The 12,673-nt window shown below is 39.8% G+C and overlaps 1 protein-coding gene across 3 annotated transcripts in view; it reads right to left on the bottom strand.

Moving 5' to 3' along the window:
* Positions 1-12,673, bottom strand: part of map6 (microtubule associated protein 6) — a 31,787-nt gene that overhangs the window by 5,020 nt on the left and 14,094 nt on the right. For 2 of the 3 annotated variants that reach the window (XM_015394623.1, XM_015394624.1), the window contains exons 2-3: positions 4,987-5,200; positions 2,429-2,643 (exon numbers count right to left, since the gene is read on the bottom strand). In XM_015394623.1, coding sequence (XP_015250109.1) covers positions 2,429-2,643; positions 4,987-5,200 — 429 coding nt within the window. Of the gene's footprint in view, positions 1-69; positions 2,195-2,428; positions 2,644-4,986; positions 5,201-12,673 lie in introns of those variants that run through there. The other variant, XM_015394625.1, reaches the window with a different exon arrangement.

Raw genomic sequence — 12,673 nt, 5'->3', positions numbered from 1 at the left:
CCCCTCAAAATTTCTTTAGAAATTTTCTAATTTTTTGTGTAGTCTTCTACTGGCTGTTATCAGGTATATCTGATTGTGTACAATAGGATTTTGAGCAAAGTTTTTACCATTAAATTATGCAAAAGGTGTCAGACGCAAAACATTTCAGAAACCGTATGTATCAAATATGATACATTTGGCATTATAGGGTTAAACAGTTTTCTCTTGTATCGAGGGGGATCTTTCATTAAAAACGAGCAGCGATTTTCTTACGCTGAATTTAAAAAAACAAGTAGTACATGTAATTAAAAAACTGAATATACAAAAAAATGTCTTGCACATTATTAGACAAGAAATATTTAGAAGTAACAAAACAAGAGCCTATTAGGTTACTGAATAAAATTATGGATAATTCAGATTTTAAACTATCATTAAAAGACGGGGTATGTCGCTCTGTTACGCTGTCAGACTAGTTACCACTTTAGTTTAATGCAGGTGGTGATATTTGTGATAAAAGTCTGTCTTTATCGCAATTAAGCATTTAGTGCTGGGAGACATTTAGGGGGAAATTTATTGAACATTTCTATTTACAGACAGAACCACATAAAGCTCATCCTGCATCATGTTTTTAATAAACAATGTCAATAATGCAGAACCGAACTCTACATGTTTCTGGTCTAGCATGAAGACCAAAACACAATTACCTTCCAAACCAGTGAAGGAAAAAAATGCCAAACTGATTTGCTCTATTTAAAAAATGTCAGTTTTTGTGCATATTTACTAGTCTTATGTCTACCTTATGCTAAATATGTAGTGATTGCATCATTTATACACTAATAGTGGTTTTGTTATACATGGACTGTGCTCAGGTGGACTAACTACATGCTGATAGTGGATATGTTATGCATGAACTGTGTTCGCTGGAGGATTAATGATGTAATAAGAATGAGAACTGATGACAATAAACATGAGGGACTTGCATAAGTTCTTGGATAGATGTTTAGAAATATGATGAATGATTTAGTAAAGTGGACATTCATTGAAAGGTTGTATTCCCTGAACTAATGCTGAAAAAGCTGCCATGAAATATGTTTAACTACACTATGACTGACATTGTTGTTGATGCACATTATCGTGTTGTATTTTGCCACAATGACAGTAGCAGTGTTCCTTCCAAATGTGATGCCAATTTAGAGAAAACTTAAAAAAAAATAATAATAATAACAAGAATCGTAATAATAATAATAAGAAGAAGAAACTTTCGAAATACAATAGGCCTTCGCAGCGCTTTGCTGCTCGGGCCTAATAATAATAATAATAATAAGAAACTTTCGAAATACAATAGGCCTTCGCAGCGCTTTGCTGCTCGGGCCTAATAATGTTTCCATCCATTTGAGTGAATTAATGCAAAGCAAGTTTCATTTCTGGATTGCATTCTTTTTAAATTTCTATTTACATAACATGTTCTCTGCTACAAAAATAATGGACCAGCATTTGCTCCATAACGCCTCCCTCTCGTATTACTAGAATGGTAGTGCTGCTTTGGTTTAAAAGGGTTATGTCTGCATCACAGCGTTATGTAATTCATAGGGAATCCTGCTCTGTTCTCCTGAGGGCTCGACCTTAATGCATAATCGCTCTAATACAACTAAACCGCCTCTCTAGAAACAAATGGGGCGTTATACATTAAAGAAGGAGATGCTGAATGGTGGGAGCAGGATCTTTAGATGATTTACGACATTTACTATCATTGAACAGAGTTCATAATAAAACACTAGAAAGGAAATCACATTTACCAAAGCATTGATGGATATTTAAACACAGACAGAAAAGTACAGAACAAGCTGTGGATCACAGACACATCATGAATACCCAAGCGGTACATTTATCAAAGATTTTCTTTTTAAAAACAAATGAAGATTGAATAAAAAAGAGCCAATAAGTCATTTTTTTGCTTCCAAAAAGAACAAAAAAAGGGAAGAGAGACAAATCCTTGATAAACTCTACTAAGCAATCTGCTCAGCTGATCAAAGCCAACCCCTCAGACGTGCTTGTAAATGAGCCCATGCAACGACAGTCATCCAATTGGTTGGCGAGGCAGCCAAGTAGCCATGGCAACCTGGAGATGGTGGTGAGCAGCGGGTGGGGGAGGCGGGTAGCATCAAATGGCGGAGACAGAAAGAGGAAGCTTCCGCCCACTCGTTACTATAGTGATCTAGTACAGAGTGAGACAGGAAGAGCAATGGCGTGTCATGTTCACACCCGGACATGGGACTGAAGTATAAATGTAGCCAGGAGGTAGTGAGAGGACAGAGAAGGACGAAGCAGAGAACAAGTAAGCAGGTAGAGAGAGACGAAAACAAAGACAAGAAGTTGGAACCAATTTTGCAGCCCATGTTTGATCCCACAGAAAGAAAGAAAAGGAGAAGTAGTGCTAAATGATTTTTACTCTTTTGCCTCAGCCAGTTTGTTGTTGATCTCTTTACTTTTCTCCTTGTCCCCGACTGCCGGCCGGTTCTCGGGTTGATTCTCCGAGGTCGTCTTCTTGGAGCCCTTCAGCGTGGCGCTTTGCTTATCTTTGGCTTTCCTCGCTGGTTTACCCTGGCCTGCGGCTGTGGCTCCAGGCTTTTTAGGTTTAGAGCGTAGGGCACTATACCTGTCAACCTAAGGATGCCAGACAGCAAAGACATGATTCCTGAGCTGAAAAAAACTTTAGTCATCTTTAAATATATAACCCCCACCCATAAAGTCTCAACACATTAGATCATGAGGTGCCTTGCTGAAGTGTTTGCATTCATTGAAGTGTTTAACTTTGTCACATTTCAACCAAAAACTTCACTTTATTTGTATCTTAGTTGATAGAGTGAAATTAAATGGTAACATAATCATAACAGAGACAGTAAATCTATGGTATTGGAAAAAATGTTGGTTGCCAATTGAACTTGATTGGCGATTATGTTTCAAATCATCAAATCAGAGACATTTTTGCCCTTTCCTCTTTTAGTAAAAGCTCAGGTTTAGATTCCAGTTCAACTTTGGTCTCATCTGACTGCAGTCCTTCTTTCACATGTTATGCTCCTAATGTAGCTTGCAGCAATCATTAAACTAGTTTTGTTTTTAGATTTTCTGGCAACAAAAGGCTTTCTTTTTTCTCCAGTTTCATAAAAGCCAGCATTGTGAAGAGCATGACTCCTACTGTAGCTGTCCTGGCAGTGAGCAGTGGATCTCTGCAGCTCTTCCACAGCTTTCACTAATAACATCTTGTTTAGGTGAAGGTTGTAGCATACACTGTCCATGATAGGAGCATGGATCAGTTGGTGACATTTTAGAATTTGAGATATTTTTTATAACCATATGGTGCGTTTACTCAAATTGTAAAACCAGTTAGAAAATCGCCACTTTTGAGCGCTTTTGCTTACCTGATGCTTTTTCAGATATTTGCCTAGTAAGCGTAATGCTCCACTATTTAATCTATTCAATTCAGTTTATTTTTATAGCGCCAAATCACAACACATGTCATCTCAAGGCACTTTTCAGAGACAATTCAACCAGATCATACAGTAATATTGGTTCAAAGTTTTCTAACCAAGGAAAAACAGCTGATTGCATCGACTTACTGACTCTTCAGCAATCCCTCAAACTAAGCATGTATGTAGTGACAGTGGAGAGCAAAAAAAATCAATTTTAACAGAAAGAAACCTGCAGAACCAGGCTCAGTGTGAGCGCGACTGTGGTTGAAGGAGACTGAAGCAGATTTTTATAAAAAAGCAGAGATACAAAAGGTAACTGTTAACTAGCTCCCCAGGTGGCTCCGTCCTGAAAAGACAGCCAGGCCAAATCCCATGTCAGAGGACGAAAGATATACAGTTAGGGGTGGAACTAACAAATACTGCAGAATGGGAGAATAAAGACAGAATGGAGCAGAATGATGAAAATTGGGCCCTATGTCCTCCAGCAGTCTAAGCCTATAGCAGCATAACTATAGAAATAGCTCAGGATAACCTGAGCCCAGGGACATCGGCTTGTTGGTTTCACTTTAACACGGTGGATCCAGATTAGACGGAGTGGGTGGTATAATTAATTTCCTTTGGAAAGCTGAACAAAGCATCCCTGGGTCCATCAGATCCTCTAGAGCAGGGGTGTCAAAGTGGTTCCAGAAAGGGCCGTGTGGCTGCTGGTTTTCTGTCAACCCAAGTAGTAGGACACCAGATTCCATTCATCCCATCAAGTCATTAGGTTAAGAGTAGACTCACCTTGATGAGATGAATGGAGTCTGGTGTGCTACTGCTTGGGTGGAAAGAAAACCAGCAGCCACACAGCCCTTTCTGGACCTAGTTTGACACCTGTGCTCTAGAGTTTAAGGAGTCCAGCAGCTATGACTGGATAGCGTGCCTTTTGTTGAGCTATCTTCTAGACAGAGGCGCTGCAAGGTCTCCTGTTGGAGTCTGCTTTATCTTCCAGGTCTGACCTCTGTCCTGCCCTAATCATTTCTGTCGGATGTGGCGTTGTTAAGAGCAGTAGTCCACTTACAAAAAGTATAAATTGAATGCAAACCAAACCTAACGATAAAAAATTGGGTTTGCATTTGGTCCAGTCCAAAGAAGCAGAACAAAGACCATTTAGGGTGTGATTCCACGCACTTCTTCTGAAGCTAAGTAGGCGAGTCAGAGTCGAATGGCTTGATACACGTGCATGCCAACCTTTTCAGATATTTTCTGTCTCCATTTGATTTTGTAGATTTTTAGCATTAATTTCAATAATTTACACTGAAGTTTCTGGTTGTAATGTGATAAAAAGTGAGAATGTTTTACTGGACATGGGAAAAAATGGTTTTCTTCTCCAGCCCTTTGTCAATTCTTATTTTGCACACAGGCACAAGTAGATGAGCAAAATGTGAAGGTGGGGTAAGAAAACCCCAACAAGTTTGTTATAAATCCCTTTTTCTTTTTTCTAGACTCACTTAGACAATCACTACAGCACTACAAGTTGAGACGTAGGTACTCTCACCTGTTTGATGGGGTCTATGTAGGGCTCGCTGTACAGACTGCGTATCCTCCTCCTCTCCTGGGCCTTGTTGTCAGCGGGCTGCAGTGGAGCGAGTCCCTTAAAGTTGGCGCTGTAGCTGGTCTCTAAACTCGTCTTTTCATCTGGAGGCAGGTACTGAGACTTTGCACGAATCATCTTCACTGGCTTCACATCTTTATACGCCTTAAACTCAGTTCTGTGTGGGGGAAAAAAAGCATTATGAAATCACAAGTTTTCCATTTTTTGTCTCTTAAGTGAAAACAATGAGGAGTTAAGCAGAAACTGGCTGGTGGCTCACCATACCAAACGGACCATAACAGACTAAGCATCAACTGATACAAAGTTATCCAAATAAAAAAGATAGATTAACACACAGACACAAAAGACAGAAAGAAAAGTTGTGTTGAGTAAACAGCAACTGCAGTAAAACTGTTTAACTTTTAGCCACTTTGGGGGCGCCTGGTCTGTAATTTCATGGTATAGTGCCCTTAAAGGCCATGGGTAAAAACTGCACTGAGTGTCTTAGAATCTAACAGCAGACCCTTTAACTAACTTATACAGACTTTTAGCTTAGTTTGCTCTCGTGTTTAAAGTCTTATAGTATTCTACATTTGAAAATTAAAAAGCTCAAGCTCCGCTGAGTTAGTGGCACCTGTCACCACTCTCTGCTACTCCCTCTTCTCACGGCCGGTGGTTCACTTTGGGACCATCAACAAACTTCTGAACTAAACAATCTTGAGAAATAAAAATAAATAAATTGTCTTGTGGCCAACTGAAACACAATCAATGGTAAATCCTGCTACTAGATTACATAAATGAGGCACATCTTTTAATTTAATTTGAAGTATTTTTCATATTTTTAAAGATTTTTTTTTGGTCAAAGTTTAGATTTTTTCCTCAATAGTTTCTATGTCATGTGAACCACTGACTCAGAATCTGTATTAATTTTTCTACTAGCCTGGACATATGAGACATTCTCTGTTTTTCCTTGCATTTTAAGCCTTTTCGTATTTTAGCCTTTAGTAGTAACCCTTTAATAGCAAAATTACTGTTCTTCTTCAATAGCTTTGGTTTATATGAACCACTGACTCCAAATCCGTTTAAAGCTATTCTACTAGATGAGTCAGAAAATACACCCTTCATGCATTTAAAAAAAAACAACCTGAAAGATAAAGATTAATGCTAAATTTTGAATGATAATGCGGAGAGCAGTATTTATATTTAACCATATTGAAAAGATTGAATTTTTATGGTTGGAAAGGCCACTAGATGCGCGCCGGTACTACCATCCATGTTAACTTCCGTAAACACAGAGCACGCTGGCCTATGACGTCATTGCGTCCTCTACTCCGATGTGAGACACCTAAGTAGTATGACTGCAGTTCACACATGAGATCACATACAAGTCGCATATATTTGGAAATATGAACGGCAACACAAAAAAATCGTATTTCACAAAAAAATTTCGGAATTGAGCATCAAGGCCTGCAGTGTGAACGTAGCCTACAGATTACAGGATGGTTGCTTTTGAGGACTGGACTTCAGCACCACTGCTCTAGACCATAAACAGCGTTTCAATAAACAAACAAGTAGCCAGTTAGCATGAGCTGCTACAGCATCTATCTGCTGTGATAAACTAACCTAAGTAATTTAACACAAGCATGCAGTCAGATTCACTGCAAATAAGTTAAGAAAAGACTGTTTATGAAGCACAGAGAAGATTATCCATCTTATAAAAACAGCCAGACACCATTTGAACTTAAATAAAGAAAAGACAAGTGCTTGTTTAAGTCATTTATACATGTATGTATTTGCAGAGCATTTTTACTTTGCTGCTCTATAATTTCTGTTTCCTTTGGCGGAAGGTTCGCAAGCATGTTTGTTTGTGGCCGGTTTCTCGTAAGCATCTACCTAACCAGTTAGCAACTTAGTGCTAGCAGGTTCCCAATGGGAAATTCCATTGGGACCAAGTAGCACTAAATTGGGGACTTAGAAATTACACTGTCAAGGAACGCTATGGACAGAGGAAACATGCAAGAGGAGGAGAGTTTTGTGTCGGAGGTCGTGGATGAGTCTCCTCAGTCATACATTTTTCATTTAGAGGAGGTAAGTGGGGTGTAGATGTTGTGGAAGAGTTCGCCAGGGCGGCAGAAGCTTGGTTTAATGTAGAAGGCTTCCAGCCGTACATGTTTGAGCCCTTGCCTCGCAACGCTGCCAGTTCTGTTAGCTCTACGCCTGCTGAAGACACAGACGTCCATCCCCGTGAACACTGGGACGGAACTCAATGGGAAAGGAAATGATTCTGATTTCAACCGTTGCGTATATTAGCTCTGACATATGAATAAAGATGCTATGAGCGAAAATAATTTGATTGACAGATGACCGTTGATATATGATTGGCCGAATTTAGGTGTATAAGCTGACGTATAACTAACTGGCCTGCATAAAATAATGAAAAAACCTCCACACATTTTAAGACAGGATTTCTTTTTTAATAGAAATTTTTTAACTTTTGGGATTATATGGTCTGATAAAGAGTACATTTATATACATGTTTAAGGCAGAATGATTTGACATTTAAATATGACTTCCCTACAACTTTAATCCAAAACCTTGTCCAGCTGGCTGGTTTTACATCATCAGTAACTTTCATGGTTAATCTCCAAGGGATTAAAATTTGCCTATAAAACTAGCAATAAAACATGACTGTTTTTTTAAGCTGTTAAAATGTCCTTTTTGACACATTTAACTAAATGAATTTGTTTTAAAATTCAAAGAAAAACAGGAGATCAAAAGGCAAAAAAATAAATTATCACAACCCTCCCATCAACCATGCCCCTTTCATCTCATATATCTAAAAATAAAGTCAGCTGATAATATATGGTTGGCTCTGACTCTCTGCTGTAAAAAGCACGCTGTTCACAATGTCAAGGCTGCTGAGAGCAGAAAATGAATGGTGGTGAAAATCATGCATTATATAACAGGACTGAAGTCCCATTTCTGATGCTGCAGTGGGCCGAGGAGCCTCGATGCAGAGAAATGTTATACAGCAACCATCATCATCAGGAGTACAACACAACCGCATGACACCAGTGTGTGCATGTGTCGGTGAAGAGGAGCAGATTGTGAGAACAGACAGTGTTCACAGTGTGAAACACTGGTTTGTGCTGCAACATCACTGCTATTCAGCAACATATGACTGTGTAACAATGCAGCCTGTGTTTATGAGATCCAGAGCTGCTTGGTACTAAGGTTAAAAACCTTCTGTCTGATAGCAGTTTCTGTTTTCAGGAATCAGATTTTGTATATCTTGATTTGAAGAACGCTGCAGTAAATCAATGTTTGCACTCAAAGTTCAGGCAGAATTCTTACTGCAATTCAAAAATAGGATATTTTCCCTATCAGTGAATGCACCATACAGTAGCTACATGCAACCAGATCCTCCCCGTGAACAACACTTCTTTACTGAATAAGATGCAGAGTTGGCTATTTTCACTTGCAGTACTACACTGCCAGGCCAAAAAAAAAAAGTCGCCACCTGGATTCAACTAAGCAAATAGGTACGAGCCTCCTATTGGATAATTACTTCATTGGCTATTATCTTTCAGCTGGCAACAAGTTATTTAACCCCAACTGGTGCAATGACTTGCTTCTCATTTCCTAAACAACAATGTCGAAAGACATTCCGTGGTCGTGGAAAAGATGTTAGTCTGTTTGAGAAGGGTCAAATCATTGGCATGCATCAAGCAGAGAAAACATCTAAAGAGATTGCAGAAACTACTAAAATTGGGTTAAGAACTGTCCAACGCATTATTAAAAACTGGAAGGATAGTGGGGACCCATCATCTTCAAGGAAGAAATGTGGCCGGAAAAAAATCCTGACTGATCGTGATCGGCAATCACTTAAACGTGTGGTGAGATCAAATGGAAGAAAAACAACAGTTGAACTCAGGACTATGTTTAATACTGAAACTAGGAGCATTTCCACACGCACAATGCGAAGGGGACTCAAGGGATTGGGACTGAACAGCTGTGTAGCCTTAAGAAAACCACTAATCAGTGAGGCTAACCGGAAAAAAAAGCTTACATTTTTTAATTTGCTAGGAAGCATAAAGATTGGACTGTGGAGCAATGGAAGAAGGTCATGTGGTCTGATGAGTCCAGATTGACCCTGTTCCAGAGTGATGGGTTAATCAGGGTAAGAATAGAGGCAGGTGAAGGGATGCACCCACCATGCCTAGTGCCTACTGTACAAGCCTGTTGGGGCGGTGTTATGATCTGGGGCTGCTGCAGTTGGTCAGGTCTAGGTTCAGCAACAATATGTGCTCAAAGAATGAGGTTAACTGACTACCTGACTATACTGAATGACCAGGTTATTCCATCAATGGACTTTTTCTTCCCTGATGGCACAGACATATTCCAAAATGACAATGCCAGGATTCATCGGGCTCAAATTGTGAAAGACTGGTTCAGGGAGCGTGACACATCATTTTCACACATGGATTGGCCACCACAGAGTCCAGACCTCAACCCCATTGAGAATCTTTGGGATGTGCTAGAGAGGGCTTTGCGCAGCGGTCAGAATCTACCATCATCAATGCAAGATCTTGGTGAAAAAATAATGCAACACTGGATGACATTGCAGAAGCTTATCAAAACAAAGCCACAGCGAATGCATCCCGTAATCAAAGCTAAAGGGGGTCCAACAAAGTATTAGAGTGAGTGACCTTTTTTTTGTTGGTGACTTTTTCATTTAGCCAGGCAGTGTATGTTTTAAACTTCACCAGAAGAAACTCAGAGATGTTAGAAACTATTTAATGGTGCACATTTTTACTATGACTATCTGAGATATGTCTGCAATAGCCTCTTTTGATCTTTCAGTGTCTGTCTGTTATGGAAGATGCAGAACTTTTTCCAGCACTGCAGGTTGCATTTAACATTGTCTGTCATTTGAAACTAAGTTTAATGGTCCAATAGGCAGTCATCTCTATGTGGTCAAGCTTCAAAAGTTCAGTTTAGGCAATTGGACGTGAAGTTTTCTAGGACATTTAAGACATCTAAGACATTTCGGCTTCTTCAGTTCTAACTAGTGGTGGGGTGCACTGAGATTAATATACTGTATGTTGAACAAAGAAATTAGGATGGACAAAAGGTGGCTTTAATGCTTTCAACTGGATTGGCCAATGAGGTCACATGGGGCGTTCTAAAGGCTGTTAGGGGGTTCGGATGGGTCGTTTAATGTGGTCACATGCCACATTATATGTGAATCTAGTGGGAGGATCACAGCCACCTTTTGTTTTCCCATAATTCTTTGCTATACCTACTATTGGTCAAAATCTACCAGGTTGAGATCTGGAATTGATATTGCACCAAACGGGAAAAAGAATGTCGAGGAGATCTGGTTTGTCAAATTAAAATATGGTAACGACAGCTTGGTAACTACAAATTAGAGCATACTTCTAATATATTCCCAAAAACTAAGACCGTTTGTTTAAATAATTGGATGCAAACTGTTGGATGCAACAGGAAGCAGATTTCTAATCTCGATCAAAATATTTATTTATACCCAGAGGCTTAAAAGTTTAATTGAAATCCAGTCACAACTACTTCCAAGAAGGCATTTCACAACTTCAAAAGAAGCTTCTTATTTCAGGCATGGATGATGAGATGCTGAGTTTGGAGGTTGAGAACAAACTAATTTTGTATGATCCTAATTATCCTTATTACAAAGACCCACAACCAAAAATATAATGTTTGGGCAGAAACGTGTGTGATTGATACTAATAGGGAGTTTTAATTATGTCATATTAAATTAAGCCACATGTTTTTCTCCTATGATTTAAATAATAATATCGCGCATGCTCTCCTCAACCTCCATGGAAGTCGGAGCGAAACAAGAGAGGAGGAACCACGGAGGCTGAAGGGTTTTCTTTACACAGGCGGTCTGGAACGTAGCGGGGAGTTGCAGAGGGTGTGAGATTTCAGGGATACTTTCTGTAATTGCAGCTAGTGGCTTTACAAAACCCAAGAAGCAGAAACGGTACATAAAAGTCCAACCATGCATCTCTGATTATAATAGCTTCCAGTTCTATCTTCCACTATAGCCTGATGCGTATTAAAGGAAAAGTCCTGTGAGCAAGGAATAATCAACGGATCATTATCTATATACCTAAAACGAATATGTTCGCGATGATTTAATGAATTTAGCATTAATCAGTAGAAAAATAAAAATGATGATTTTCGCCCCGATCACTGAGTCTGGGAGCGGCCATTTTTGGCCAAATATAGTAACCCCTCCCTCCTACCATCTTCCAGCAGTGACGTCACGGTGCGGTAAGCCTAGCGCCATTCTCCCCGCTTTACAAGCAAAATCAATGGGAACTACTAGACACATCTGCAATCAACAACAATTATTGAAGATTTCCAGAGGACTTCACCATTGAAATTCACCAGAGCTATAGTGAAACTGACAATGCCATGGTAGTTGGATGTTGGAATACATCGGGTAAAAGTGAGTTATTTCACCTTTCTGATTCCTGATCCTCCACGGACGGGTTGGTCGTTGGATCGCCAACTTGAAGAGGGAGGATTTGCCATCGAACTTCTGGCCAGAGAAAAAACACGTAATATGTAGCCAACATTTGGAAGAAGAATGTTTTCAAGATGACTTGGATAATAGCGCGTTGTGACAAACACCAGATACAGCACTGGGACTTGATCAACAGCCGATACCGCACCGTGACGTCACAAACCAGTAGGTGACAGTAGTGTTCTTTGACAAACATGGATGCCTCCAGTAAAGCACATTCAAATGAAAAGTTCTCTTAATTAAAAACACTTATAATTTATTAAACAGTCAACAGTCGTCATCCACGTCAACTTTCAAACCTTCCCAAAAAAATTCAAGGACTTCAAACTTTCCAGGGCCCATAACTTAAATTAATAATATTTAAGGATTTTAAGGACTCTTGGAAACCCTAACAGACAGTTTTTATTTGACTGAAGGGTAGGACGAATTCCTGAAAAGTAAATATCTTTTACATTTTAGAAGAAATAAAAAACTTAGATTAACCGGATTTGAACTGCGTGATGATAAAGTCATAAAGTTACCAGAGTCAGTTCCATCTTTTCTTCCTATGGGCTGCTACCTCAGTGACCCAGCCAGGCTGTGCTATGAAACTCCCAGATATTTATAGCTGTGTCTGAAGCTGCTCTGCAGGGCTGACCACTGGCTGTAATGGAGGGGCAGCAGAGTCAGACTCCCACAATCCTGAACTTCAAAGTCAATCACGCGCCTGAGCAACAAAATTAGTCTAAATGTTAGAAGTTTGGGATTATGATAAAAATATAGGTGACTGACTTGGGTCGACACAAAGAAGGGCTCACAGCTCACATGTTCCATAGAAAATTATTAGGGCTGCAACAACGAATCGATAAAATCGATAAAAATCGTTGGCAACGAATTTAATCATCGATTAGTTGTGTCGCGCGATTAATTCGTCATCCGCCGCCGTCGTCATTGCCGAGGGGCGCCTCCCCCATCCCAACCCTGTTCTCCCGCGGCCAGTGGCACGGGAAGGGGGGTGCTGCGGGGCTGCAGCCTCCCTCGTCATAGCATCAGCCCCCCATGGTGGGGGGCTGTGGAGTAACATAATATTTTACCTAAAAA

This window comes from Cyprinodon variegatus, unplaced genomic scaffold (assembly GCF_000732505.1).
Source record: "Cyprinodon variegatus isolate N-32 unplaced genomic scaffold, C_variegatus-1.0 Scaffold700, whole genome shotgun sequence".
Taxonomy (NCBI): Eukaryota; Metazoa; Chordata; class Actinopteri; order Cyprinodontiformes; family Cyprinodontidae; genus Cyprinodon; species Cyprinodon variegatus.
This window is presented reverse-complemented; position numbering and strand designations above follow the sequence as displayed.